The sequence below is a fragment of the Natrix helvetica genome (genome assembly GCF_964273705.1).
Source record: "Natrix helvetica genome assembly, chromosome: 5".
Lineage (NCBI taxonomy): Eukaryota > Metazoa > Chordata > Lepidosauria > Squamata > Natricidae > Natrix > Natrix helvetica.
This window is the reverse complement of record NC_138551.1, coordinates 154,022,854-154,036,601: the sequence shown is the minus strand read 5'-3', so window position 1 is coordinate 154,036,601 and position 13,748 is coordinate 154,022,854. Positions and strand designations below refer to the sequence as shown.

General features: G+C 50.1%; 1 protein-coding gene across 2 annotated transcripts; it reads right to left on the bottom strand.

The window, feature by feature from the left end:
* Positions 1–8,029: 8,029 nt before the first annotated feature.
* Positions 8,030–13,233, bottom strand: MUL1 (mitochondrial E3 ubiquitin protein ligase 1). Of its 2 annotated transcripts, none has more exons than XM_081955526.1 (5): positions 13,179–13,233; positions 12,285–12,428; positions 11,600–11,687; positions 11,088–11,208; positions 8,030–10,218 (listed from the first exon to the last, which is right to left on the bottom strand). In XM_081955526.1, the coding sequence occupies exons 2-5, from the start codon at positions 12,402–12,404 to the stop codon at positions 9,522–9,524; spliced, it is 1,026 nt and encodes a 341-aa protein (XP_081811652.1). In that variant the 5' UTR covers positions 12,405–12,428; positions 13,179–13,233; the 3' UTR covers positions 8,030–9,521. The 2 variants fall into 2 exon arrangements, with proteins under 2 accessions (XP_081811652.1, XP_081811651.1); XM_081955525.1 differs by lacking the exon at positions 13,179–13,233 and adding an exon at positions 12,959–13,158.
* Between the last annotated feature and the right edge of the window lie 515 nt (positions 13,234–13,748).

Sequence of the window (13,748 nt, the reverse complement as noted above, 5' to 3'; positions counted from 1 at the left end):
TTGGACTAGAAGACCTCTGGGGTCCCTTCCAGCCCTGGGATTCTATCTTTGCCTAGCAGCTGCCCATCAGAACAGGCGAGCCCAGGGTTTGGGGGATGCGGTTGCTATGGCAACGGAGCATCCAGCCCGGCTCCAGGACCGCAACGTAGCTTCTCTCTTTCTCTCTACCCCAGTGGGGACGTCTCCTGCGGCCTCCGTCGCCAGCTTCTCTGCACGTAGGAACGAAGATCCCAGCCTGACCTTCCACGCAGGGGGCCACGCAGAAGGCAGAAGCAGCCCTTCACAAAGGAGCTGCCTTTGTGATGGGCTCCCCGGAGGCCCTCAGGCCTTGGCAAGCATTTTGTGAAGGTGGTGGGTAAAGGCAGGACCTCCCGCAAAGGGCTCCCCTTTCTCCTCACAATACCCAGGCCCTTAAGGTCTGAAAATAGAACAACAGAGTTGGAAGGGACCCCGGAGATCTTCTAGCCCAACCCCCTGCTCAAGCAGGAGGCTCCAGACTAGTGATTCCCAACATGGGGCCCTTGCCCTACAGGGGGGCAATTTGGACCTTCTTGAAAGGAAGTGAGTGGCCTTTTAGGCTTCCTCCGGGTGAGTAGAGGTCACTTTTTGAGTAGAGTAAGAATGGGGAGTCGCAGGGTCAGGGTTTCAGAGACGCTTAGGTGGGGCATGGCCAAAGAAAGGTTGGGAGCCACTCCAGACAAACGGCTGCCCACTCTCTTCTTAAAAGCCTCCAGTGATGGGGCACTTACAGCCTCTGGAGGGAAATAGTCCCACTGGTTCCTGGCCCTTCCTGACTGTCAGGAAATTCCTCCGTAGTTCCAGGTTGCTTTTCTCCTTGATTGGTTTCCACCCGTTGCTGCTTCTTCTCCTCCTGCCTCCCTTCAGGGGCTATTTGGGGAATAGATGGACGCCCCTCCTCCCTCGTCTCTGTGACAGCCCCTCAAATATTGGAAGATGCTATCATGCCCACCCACTCACCCCTGGCTTTTTCCAGCGGGACCCTTTCCTTGGGCTTTCGCTGGAGAATCGGATGAACCTTGTCCTCCCTGCGCGGTGGGACTCACAAGGCAGAGGCACGTCCGTCCTCCGTCCGGCATTCGCAAAAGAGGCGTTGAGAGGCCCTTTGCACCCTCTCAGGTTGCTCAGCCCTGTATGAATAATAGAAAGCTTCTCTGCGCATGGCCGGGCAAATGAGAAGGGAGCTCGAGGTCCTTCCAAAAGCCACCGGAGGAATCAGGATGCGGCTTGGGAGGAGCAGAGCAGCCATCGGAAGCTCCGTGATGCGTGTCTTACGAGCAGAGCTGCTGGAAAAGTCGTTAATGAGTAATGATGGCATCCTGATGGACGAGCTTCCCTGGAATGCTTAATGCCTGGTTGGGAGGCAGAATAGCGGAATGGCAAGAGCTGGAAGGGATCTTGGAGGTCTTCTAGTCCAACCCTCTGCTCTGGCAGGAGACCCTAACCATTTCAGTCCAATCTCTTCTTAAAAACTTCCAGTGTTGAAACATTCACAACTTTGGAGGGAATCCCTTCCACTGGTTCTTTGTCCTCTCACTGTTAGCACATTTCTCTCTATTTCTAGGTTGCTTCTATCCTTGATTAGTTTCTAACTGAACAGAAGCACAAGTGGGGGGGGGGGGGCATGATAGCAGTCTTCCAGTATTTGAGGGGCTGCCACAGAGAAGAGGAGGGGGGGATTTCACTGTTTTCCAAAGCACCAGAAGGAAACAATGGATGGAAAACAATGGAGAAGACCAAATGTTGTGGCCTGCCAGCGGCCAGTGGAGTAGGAAGCAGATTCGGAGAGTGAGGAGGTTGGGGAGGAAGATGGGCCAGTCCTGGAGTCTGGGGAAGGCTCTGTTGAGGGCTCTGTGTCGGAGGCAGAGAAGGGGCCAGGGCCGTCCGACAGTTATCAGCTGCCTTCGGAGTCAGACATCAGTGAGGTAGAAGAACAGCTGGAGCCTGTTCCCAGTGTGCGCATGCGCAGAGCGGCCAGACGAAGGGAGCAGCTAAAGAACAGGGGTTGACTAGGGAGTCAGGCCACAGGTGGACGATGAATTTATCTCCCAGAGGAAATAAAAGAGGACCGAAAGGGGAGTGGAATTTGCAGGACAATTCGTTTGTTCGGTCATTAGATTCGTTTCAGGAGTGTGAAGATCTGTCCATGAATCTCAGAGACTCTGTGCCAACACTTTCCTTGCACAGCACCTCATTTGGAAAATATTTTCATGGCAGCTTTCCAAGCTAGATAAGGTTTGTGGTCATAAATTCACCTTTAAAAGACTGTTTGCCAGGCCTTGGCTGAATGGGAATGAGAGGAATTCACATTCGTTTTAATAAAATGGGTTTTTTCGGGACCAGGACTCTCTGCCTCCTGTTTTTTGGGGAAGCCCAGATCAGAACACCAACCTGGAACTAGCGGCTGTATGGTTCACTTAACAATTGCAGTGGTTCACTTAACATCGACAGCAAAAAAAAAGGCAGTGGGCTAGCACAGCTCCTGGTAAGGCCGAACAGAGGATACAAGAAACATGATCAGAAACCACCGATTAAGTCATCATAATTTATTGTCCATTGCAGAAACACTCTTGTGCAGGATACACAAAGCTTGTAGGAAAAGACGCAAAGAACCTTTTTAAAACATCATTGCAAAACGCAGCCAAAGAGAAGGATAAACAGATGGCAGGCAAGGCAGCCCTTTTTCATTCTCTGTGTGTCATGCAATTGTTTTTAAAACAATCAGACTTCAATCGGTACAAAAGAGAAGTGAACCACAATCAAGAGAAAATTCTTTATGCACAGATCAACCAGTTCGGTAAAAAAAAAGTCCTTACAGAGAGGCAAGAATTCCTCAAGTACAAAAAAAGCAACTTCGAGTACACACGGAATTCTTACAGAGGAAACAGAGAAACAAATATTTTACATTTTGGAAAATATTTGGCACTCTTCTTTCAGGATTACAGTTTGTGTATACACACCTTTCATTTGTTTGTTTCATTGCACAGTAACAGAAGAGAATCAACTTTTCACCAAAGTATTTTTAAAAAGCAAAGATTGGTTCGACACCAGCTTTCGTTTGCTAGGGAACATTTTAAAAATGCACGCAAGTACTTTTTAAAAAACGCATCTCCCATTTTCCATATAAAATTACATTTCTCTATTTGCAGCACCTGAGTGACTTGAGCATTGCCCCAAAGGTCAAATACTAGAACTACAATCCAGTTTTGGGGAAATAAGGATAACCTTCTTCCTGGTTCAAACTTTCTCTTTAAAAAGTTCCTTACATTCCAGAGATTTCAAAAGGTAACCAGAATCACATACAGTGTGTGTTGGTTTGTGTGTTTGTGTGTGTGATTTACAAACCATCCTTTTGTCCCTCTTTTACCTTTGCAAAATCCAAGAATAAAGATAAATATATATATATTTAAAAATAGAAAGTACAGAACATGTTACGTGCAAGCTGACGGAATATTTTTTGCAAGGTGTCATCATGTAAACAAGAACTCCGAGACCCTCTCTGCCCACCACCCCAATTATTTCTCTTTTTGCAAGACTTTTTAAACGTCCAACTTGAAAACTGTACTTTCTGGAGAGCGTGCAGGAATAAAAGGCTTTAATTCTTCAGCCTCCCGGCCACTCCTTGAGAGGCGTCTCCAGTTGGATCCCAACGTGGTGCTGAAGAAATCCAAAACCCACCATCGCTCTCTGCCTCTTTCATCCAAAAAAAGTTCTTCCTTTCTTCATGTTTTTTTTTTTTAATGAACGATTTTGCCCGTTCTCGTGCTGAAAGGTGAATTATTTTTGCACCCCTCATTTGTTTAACTCGGTGTCTCTGGGCGAGACATGAAAATATATGTATATATATATATATATATTTAGACCCCCGGTGGTGGCTTTTCTGAAATGTTTTTCAGTACGTCATCAATTCGATCATCCTCAATGACAACTGGAAGCAGGGGGAAAAAAGGAAAGGAGAAAGAAAGATGAGTAAACACCTCAATTGTTGCCTTTTCGTTTATTTATTTCTTTGTTGTTCGCTTTGCAACCGCCGTGCTTAACTCTGGTCGTAATTCGAGAGCTATCTGTATCTACATCCAGGGATCACTGATCAGGCCAAGTAAGAAAACAGACAGGTTGGTTTACACAACTTGTGAAGACGGGGTTGGGTCCTACCTCACCTGGAGACACAAAATACCCACCCCGGAAAATCTGGTCTAATGAGTTGTGGGAATCTAGTTTAAGGGGGTTTTCTCTATAAGGCAAACACTCTTTTTTCTCTGTAGCACCGAAGGAGGTGAGGTTCTTCACGAACATGCGTGCATTGCACAAGGTTTGCACACGGACAGATACACCTGGTACACACCACTATCCTGTTGCTCAGGAAACATCGGTTTGGGTACAAAACCAGGTGAGTTTGATTGCTATTTTGAGAAGCAGATTATAGCACAGTCAAGCATTTGATAAGGTTCCCTTCAGATTCTTAAACAGGCGTTTTCACGGTCAACAAAAATGACCCAAACACACAGAGAGAGACACACACACAACAAGCAGGACTCAAGTGGCAGCAAAAGAGTTTTCTGAAACCACAACAAAAAGCATGTTTGTGTAGCCCTTAATTAAAGGCAGGATCTGTGTAAATGGAGACTAGAGACACACAGGCTTTTGTTGTGTCTCAAAGGCGGCCACTGTTCTCCAGTCAGCCTTCTGTCCTTCTGGTCAACATCGGGTTGACTGACTCAGAAACCTCCCAATTGGTTTCTCTCCGGGATCACCAGACGGCTGCAAAGGGGGGATACAGGGAGACCCTTCTGTTGTTGGGTCCCTCCCTCCCCCTAACACACCGGCCTCCTCCAAAGTTTGTGATCGCTCCTGTCCCGTCTTGGGAGGGGTGGAACCGATCTGCTCCATCTTGACTTCTACCCATCTGGCTGCCCTTGGAGACTGTCCGCACGAGCCCCTCCTTAATGGTAGGAGACCAGCCCCCAGCCCCACCTGGACGAGTCTGCTAACTCAGCCAAATATGGGGGCGCAGACCCCACCCAGCTGAGCAGAAGGGCTGACCCCCTCCCTGGGCTGGGGGCTTACCTGGACCCCTTCCTCCAGAGGGCTTAGGAGGGGGTCAGCACCCACCTTTTGAGGGGGGGTGCATAGTGAGGCATACACACCCCTGGGGCAGCCCCCCTTTTCACAGCCTTCCTCAGCACCCACCCTTCCAAAGGGCTGCCTTTTGTCTCCTTCTCCAAGGGAGGGGGGATGAAGGGGCTGCCACCCACCCAATGCAAGAGAGTCCAGCGTCCTGTCTGGAAAGCGAAACTCGACCTGAGCACAGACCCCCAACCGCCTTCATCACCAGCCAGGAGGAGGAGGAGGAGGAGGGGGGGATGATGGGCTTTGCGCTCTCTGCACGCCTCACCCAGGCTGGGTTGGGCGGGTGAGCAGAGCAGCCCACCAGAGGGGGAAGCCCACCCCAAGACCCCCACCTGGGGTTCAGGGGGAGAGGGGGGGGAGTCTAAAGCCCCTCGCCCTGCTGGCAACGTTGCAGAGGGGCCGTTGTATGTGTGTGGGGCGGTTGTCTCCTCCCTCCCTCCCCGCCTCTCTTACCGCACTTGCTGCGTCCGATCTGGGCCAGTTTGGGGGCGCGCTTGCCGGCGCCCCCCGACCCAAAGCTGCTGGTGTCCTGCAGGCGGCAGGCGAAGGCCAGCGGCGCCCCTTCGCCCGCTTCCCCGCGGGGGCTCAGCTGCACCTCCGACATCGCGGCTGCCCGGCCCGAACGGAGCGCAGGTGCCCGCAGAAGGAGCGAGCCCAGCAGCCGCGCAGCAGCGCTCCTGGCTCAGCGGCGCCCCGCGGGAGCCTCCCTCGCCCTCCGCTCCCACCGGCGGCTCTTCCCACGCGTGGGCCGGGCGGAGGAGCGGGGCAGCCTCTCCTCCCGCCGCTCTCCCGCCTCCCGCGCTCCTTCCCCGCATCGGAGTCGGGAAAGGAAGGAGAAAAGTGGGATGGACGCCGGGAGCGGGCTGGGCTGCAAGTGCACAAACACACAACACACACACAACACACACACAACACACACACACACGCAGAGAGACAGACGGACCGACTGACTCACTGACTGGGAAACACACACACACGGAGGGAAGGGGGGATCCTCCTGCTTGGTCTCCACAAAGCGCCTTTCTCTTTCCCTGCCTTTGAATGTCCCGGTTGGCAGCCCCTCCTGCCCTTGGGAGCCCAGGAGCTCCTCGACTTACAACCACAACCGAGCCCCCCCCCCTCATTCCCTCTGCTGAGCAAGGCAGCTGATGGGTGAGTCCCCCCCCCCCTTTTCCACAACCTTTCGACGGTCAAGCGAATGGCTGTGGTTGTTCAGTGGGCCACACGGTCGTTAAGCGGACCCAGCTTCCCCCATGACTGTGCTTGTCACGTGACCCCGGGACATTCCGACCGTCATAACTATGTATCATATGCCAAGCGTCCTAATTTTGATCACCTGACCATGGGGATTATGCAAGATTGATGCGATCTAAGAGAAATCAGGACCTTGGAGGTCTTCTAGTGGAGGTCTTCTAGTGGAGCAGGAGAGGTCTTCTAGTGGAGCAGGAGACCCTCGGCCACTCCTGACAAACAGCTCCCCAGTCCTTCAAGACCCACAACTTCTGGTGGCCAGCTGTTCCACTGCTTAACTGTTCTCACTATCAGGAAGTTTCTCCTTAGCTCCAGGTTGCTTCTGTCCTTGGTTCGTTTCCACCCGTTGCTTCTTCTTATTTATTATTTATTTATTTATTATTCACACTTATAGACCGCCCCCTCTCCCGGAGAGGACTCGGGGCGGTGTACAGTCACTAAAATACATTATAAAATACATACATAAACAATTAAATTAATACTGGTGAAGGAGGTTATGAGACTGTAATCGAATAATAAATATAATACGTTAAAAGCCTATAAAACCCTTAAAACCCAATTAAATAAATCCCGGGAGGTAAAACTAAGACAGTGCCAGGCCAGCTGATTGAAATAGGTGAGTCTTTAACTTTTGCCGGAAGGAGCGGAGGTCGGTGGTGGTTCTTCTCCTGCCTCCTTTCAGGGGCTCTGGGGAATAGGTTGACCCTCGCTTTTTACGGGGTGGTGGTGGGGCAGCCCCACAAATACTGGAAATCTGCTATCTTGTCGTCGTCCCCCCCCCCGCCCTCCTTTTTACTAAACTAGACATCCGCAATCCTTGGGTGTGGATCCTTGGGTGAGTGTCCATTTAAAGTTAGTCCCTGAGCTGGAGGCAGCCCCGATTCTCGATTCTCGTGTGCCCAAGGCCCTGGGGCCGCCACTGTCCGCCTGCAGGTGCACCAAGGAAGTTCTGTTTACTTGGCCACGGATGCCATGCGGTGGGGGAGGCGGGGCAGAGAAATTGAGCTGGCTGGCTGGCCAGCTTCCCGGCTGCTTTGCTTTGCCAAGGGAAAGAGCAGAGGAGACCACAAGAACGAGGCTGCCCCCTAGTGGTCTCCAGAAGAGAGAGGAGAAGAGGCCTTCCGATCCCCCCAAAAGCGGAGAATCTCAGGGCTCAGAAACTGAGAAACACCAAACTAAGAGCTTCTAGCTGCGCCAAAAGGGTTAAATATTGATCAGGCAGAGGGCACACTCGGGACGCCCGTTGTGTGTGCACACTCCTCTGAGTGTGGGATTGCGTGTTTGGGCTACCCAGGTTAGTTGTGTAGGCTGTTTGAAAGAGGCTCAGTTCTGGGTTTGAAACTCCATGCAGCCTTTGCTAGGCTAGGAAGCAATTCCCAACACAGCAGCAGTGGTTCTCTCTTCCTTAAATACCCCCCCCCTCCGTCTCTTTCCCGACACACGGAGGGTCCTCTGGAGGCCAAAAGGATCCTCTGGAGGCCAAAGGGAAGGGCGGCCCTGCTTTATTCTGGGACCTGGGTAGGCAGGGAAATGGGACCGAAAAACGACATTTGGGGCCAAATACAGAGGGCTGATAAAATAAGAAAAGGTGTGAACTCCACACGGCTCCAGAAACACCCATCCTGGGGGGTTCAAGAGAGAAGCAACGTCTGAAGACGATTTATTCACACGCGCCAAGAGATTTTGGCATTTTTACCAAAGCCACAGCCAGCAGTTCAATTCCGGACTGAGTGGGAGAGCGACATCGCTCGGCTTTTGTTGATCTGCACAAAGAGCTACAGCTAAGCCCCCTCCCCACCCACGAACCCCCCCCCCCATTTTACACAGCAATGTCCAAGCCAGTTCCTACAGCAGCTACAGAAGAGATGGGAAGAAGATCGCAGGGTCGGTTTTATGGATAAAGAAGTGGAACTGATTAAGCAGATAAAAGAGACTGGCCCAAAACAAGTTAAAAGAATATATAATGTACTGTTAGAAAGAGACTCAGAAAGTGAATTGGTTAAGGATTGTATGATTAAATGGGCTCAGAATTTTGGTGAAGTGGTTATGTTGGAAACGTGGGAAAAAATATGGGTTCAGAATGTTAAATTTACACAGTCACAGAATTTAAGGGAGAATTTTTATAAAATGTTTTACAGATGGTATTTAGATCCTAAAAAATTATCATGCATGTACCCAAATGTTCAACCAAAATGTTGGAGATGCGGGTGTCTAGATGCTACCTTTTTTCATGTATGGGGGACTTGTAACAAGGTTAAAGCTTTTTGGATAAAAACATGGTGGGTTATGCAGAATGTATTTAAGAAAAGAATACAATTCACTCCGCAAATGTTTTTATTGGGTATAGCTAAGGATTTTACCAAAGGGGAAACAAAATTGGCCTTGTATATGGTCACAGCAGCTAGGTTGTTGATTGCGCAACATTGGAAAAAAGATTTTTTACCGACAATTGATCAATGGATTCAGAAGCTGCCGGGGTTCGCCGAAATGGCAAAAGTTTCAGCTTTCTTAAAAGCTCAGAAACAGGAGGATTACACACAGGAATGGGCAAAATGGATTGATTATATACAGAATAAATACCAGACTAGGAGTTATTATGTAGCCTTTAGGTAAGAATGTTTAGACTGATAGATGATCAGAGTAAATAATATATGGGATGTTTGGAATTGTTAGAGTGGTATACAGCGGAAGTCAGGGGGGTGGGTTTGTGTGGGAGGTGGGGGAGGGTTAGGGTGGAGGGCGGGGCAATATATATGTATGAATAAATTAGAAGATGGGATTAACGAAACATTGTTATTTTAGGAGAAATTTATATTAAGAGTTATAGATGTTAAATTAGCTTAGAAAATGGGATCAATGTGTTATTATTAATCTAAGAGAAATTTATATTGTGTTTGTTGGGAGGAGAGGGGTTACGAGTAATTTACTTTAAGACGGGGGGAGGGGAGGGGGCAAAGTATTTGGTATATTTGAATGTGAATTTTTGCGGGGGGGTTGGGGGGGTATAGCATTTGTATGAGATTTACATTGTATGGCGGGGGGGTGAAAAGGGGGAAAATCTGTTTGTACAAAACTCTTTTAATTAAAAAAAAAAAGAGAGAGAGAGGGAGGGGCATCACCCCTCAGCTGTTGTACAAAGGCACCACCCGGGCGATCAGCTGCCTGCAGATGGGGCAGTGCGGGGGCCTGGGCAGGGCCTCGTAACACTTGAGGCAGGAGCACACATGCCCGCAGTCGAGGAAGACGCAGGCCCGGCTGTTGCCCAGGCAGACCACGCAGGAGTTGGTGGCGTCCCCTCCGGCGGCCAGGCCCTCCAGCATCTGACGCAGCCGCCGCTTCTCCCGCTGACACCGGTACTGTTTGTGCAGGACGAAGATGAGGAGGGCGCAGCTGGCCAGGCCGCAGATCGTGGTCAGGACCTTCCAGAACCGGACGCTCGACTCCTGCCGCTCGAGCAGCGCCTCGAACCGCAGGCTGCTCAGGCAGTAGCGCAGGCCCTGCTTGGGGGGCTGCAGTTTGATGGTGCTGCTGTCCAGGACCAGCTCGCCGATCCCGGTCAGGGCCGTCCCAACGGTCAGCATCTCTTCGGTCTCCTTGATGCCCTTGGGTCGCTCTCCGCTGATGTAGTGGCCGATGGCGTCGGTCAAGGACTGCACCGAGGGGTGGAATCTCTCGTAGACGGTCTCCAGGCTCAGCTCCGCAGCACTGAGGGGCTTCAGGACCCTCACGGCCACGTCGGGGGGGCCCTCGCTCCCCGGGGCCACCAGATCAAAGGGGACCGTGTTTGTCCTCTGGTGGATGATCTTTTCGTAGTTGTTCCTGGGGAGATTTCATCCAGAATGAAAAATACCATTCTTGCACAATTTTAGAGTCTCTCCCTTCTCGCCCCCTATGAACATGCAGTGGAAAAACCGAGGGACTTTAAGACGGGGGTTCTTTGTCAAAAGTCTCTAGAAATCTTTGCTGCTCCCATCTTCTCTGAACGTCTGGAGCGATTGCTTAAAGTAGGGATGTCACGCAAAGTGGGGCAGACACCCCTGATCTGCACTGAGTCAGCCTCAAGGAAGCCGTTTCCCAGCCTGGATCCTAAGTTTCAGATCTAAACACCTTTGCCCTCCACGGGGGAAAAGAAAATGCCAGGAACGAGACTGCTGGTCCCAAAAGCCAGACAGCTTCTTAAAACTGACAACATTTAGTGTGGCAGAGATCTGAAATCTATTTCATTAGTTATAGTAAGACAAGCAAAGTATAATGACAACGATAATCATAATTCAGTGCACCCAAACGCCCATACATGTAAAAAACAGTGAAATGTATATTAAATTCGTAACAGGGAACTGCTCAAGGGAGAAACACTGGGATATTTCAATGCCTAGGTTAGGCCAAAGCACTTGGAATTTAAGCAAGAAGCTGAACATTTTGATCATTTCCATATACATGAAGAATATTTTTATAGGTCTTATGACCATAAATTAACCTCTGAGAAATCATGAAACGTTCCCACGGCACCTGGAAATAACATCTGTGAGCCCCCAAAACTTTATCTCAGAAATAAAACAACCGCCTTTCTCAAATTCTTGGGTGTTTTCATGTGGTAGCTTACAAGACTTCAGGCTACAATAATCCCACTGATGTTGTAGTTCTCATCCGCCAGTTAGCAAGTTCCTAATTCCGAAATGAGGCCTTACCAGAAGTGGGTAGTCCGGTTCCACACCATCTTGTGCTCCTGAAGGGTCAGCCTCTGGACCACCCCCTCGCAGCTGTCCACCAACTGGCTGTGGAGGCTTTCCTTGACGGAGCGCACCACACCTGATCGGGGCAGGAGAGACCGGGCAGTGGTCAGTGAACGGAAGGAGGGAGACACCCACTGTGCAGAAGCCAGCAAGGAGTTGGATGGATGGATGGATGGATGGCAGGCTAATTGTTTAGTGCAGTCTAACGGCTCTCCAGATGGGTGGAGGGATTTTTTTGGGGGGTGGGGGTGTCATCAAAAGTTGAAGCCCCCCCTGCCCATCTGGAGGAGAGTACCCAGGAAGTCAAATGGCCAGCAACCTCCTGGATGGTCAAGCATCTGTAGGCCCGTTTGGTGAATGCTTACCAGTGGTGTCCCTCATGGAAGATGGTACAGGTCAGGAGCCTCCTCTGACAGTGGAAATACACAATTACACTTACACAATATTACCCCACAGGAAGGACATACCTTCTATCACCGCGTAGGGGACGCATTTTCCCGGAGCTCCCATTAACAGGTTCTTTAAGTCCTGGTCCAAGGTGACCTTTTTAGCACCCTGGGGGAAGGAAGGAGAGAAACAGACTTCGCAACAGCATCCTCTGAATCACAGCAAAGAGATTGCTTAAGTTTTCAAACTTCCCCAAACATATTTTTCTGGAAAATTGCAAAGCGGAAGGAAACTAACTGTTAGTGAAATTATAAGTATCAGCAGGCATGTCAAAATAGATCCCCACCATTGAGATGACCTCATCCCCTTTTTAGACACATCCACCTCACTGCGTTTGGCAAGACAACTTCTGAGCATGAACAAAACATCCAGAGTGGTGGATGTGGGCTTCCTTTATACCCAACCCTTGTATGATCACACGTGCAAATGAATGCCAGCATAGATTGTGCTTTCCTGAGTGCCTTTCCTGAGCTTGCCTCCAGGTATTTAAAAATCTTCAAATGGACTCCTTGTTTTTCTTTTGGGGGGGCTCGGTATTTTGAAGATTCCCAGATATACAGTGTCAGCCTACCAATAAATCTCTTTTTAAACAGTTTCCGTAGCTGCTCTGAAAAGTTGGAATCAAGCCAGCAAGGCAGATGTTACAAAAACAAGCACAGGGATCTCAAAAAGCTGCTTTAAGCCAGGATCCAAATAGCTGCTCACCTTCAGACTGTCTGCAACTTTTGACTTGTGTCTGTAAACGGCATAGAGGATTGCGGTAACGGCTGAACTGGTTGCCAGAAGGATAATTTCACCCATGGAAGGGTGCCTGGCGGAGTCCATGATTATCGCTCGAGGGTGCCTTCCCTGTAATAGGAAAAGAGAGAAGCATCAATTCTGCCTTCCTTCAGTCCACATACTTACAACCCACTCGTTTAGTGACCGTTGAAAGTTACAACGCCACTGAAAAACTTAGGACCATTTCCCCACTTAATAACAGTTGCAGCATCGCTGCAAAATCAGATGCTTGGCAACTGACTCATATTTACGACGGTTGCAGTGTCTTGGGGGTGGGTGGGTGTCACATGATCCCCTTTTGCGACCTTCTGATGAGGAAACGCAATGAGGAAGCTGGATTCACTTAACAACCGTGCTACTAACCAAAAACTGCAGTGATTCAGTGAACAACTGTGGCAAGAAAGGTCGTTAAATGGGGCAAAACTCACTTAACAACTGTCTTGCTTAACAATTGTGGTTGTAAGTCGAGGACTACCTGTCTATTCCCTCCTCTTATCTTTCTTAGTCAGTAGGTGTACAGTCACAACACAGAAGCAACCCCACAACTATCGCAAGCTGGGCGTCTTTGGCCCGGCCCCCTCATTCTCTGTGGAGCCCACCTTACAGGGTTGTTGTTGTTGCTGTTGTTGGGAGAACAGGAGGAGGAAGGGTTTTGGGGGTGCCCGGAAGGGAACTGGCCCGCTCCTGTGGCAGAGAGTTCCGCAGGCGGACGCGACCTCCCCGCCCGCCAGACACTTTCGGGGCGCCCAGAAGAGGCCCAACGCTGCGCTGACGGAGCCCCCCCCCGTTTCCATAGCAACCGGCGGGGAAGGCTACTACCTGCGTCCGTGCGCTCCGTCAAGGCACTTCCGGGATGGAGCGTCGCTTGATGACGTCAAAAGGCCGCGCGCTTGGGCTTTTACCATAGAGAAGGTAAATACGGGGCTAGAACCCGGAAGTGAAACTCTGAGGAGCCACCATATGGCCACCAAGGGCCCATAGAGTTTGGAAAAGTCTAGAGGCGACTTCTTTAAAGAATCTTCTTTTAAACCCATTTTACCGCCTGTCTGGCCTACCTTGCAATGCTGTTGTAGCTTTCGTTTTTCTAAGGTTTTTAATGGGAACATGGGGGCCTGGAGCTAACCGGCAAGGGCTTCACCCCAGCTACTTTGTCCTCCTCCTTTGCACTGCAAACTAAATGGTGGCCATTCCTTCCTGGCCTACCTTGCAAAGCTGGCATCCTTGTCTTTTTGCTCTCACCCACAGTTGCACCTGCGGGATTTTGCATCTTCAACCCCAACCTTAAATCTCCTTTTTTTATGCAAATTAAAATCCGAGTGGGAGGAGGGCAGAATGAAGCCCCACCCGTGTGTTTCGCACCCAGGACCTCCAGCAGCAGCAGAAAACTCC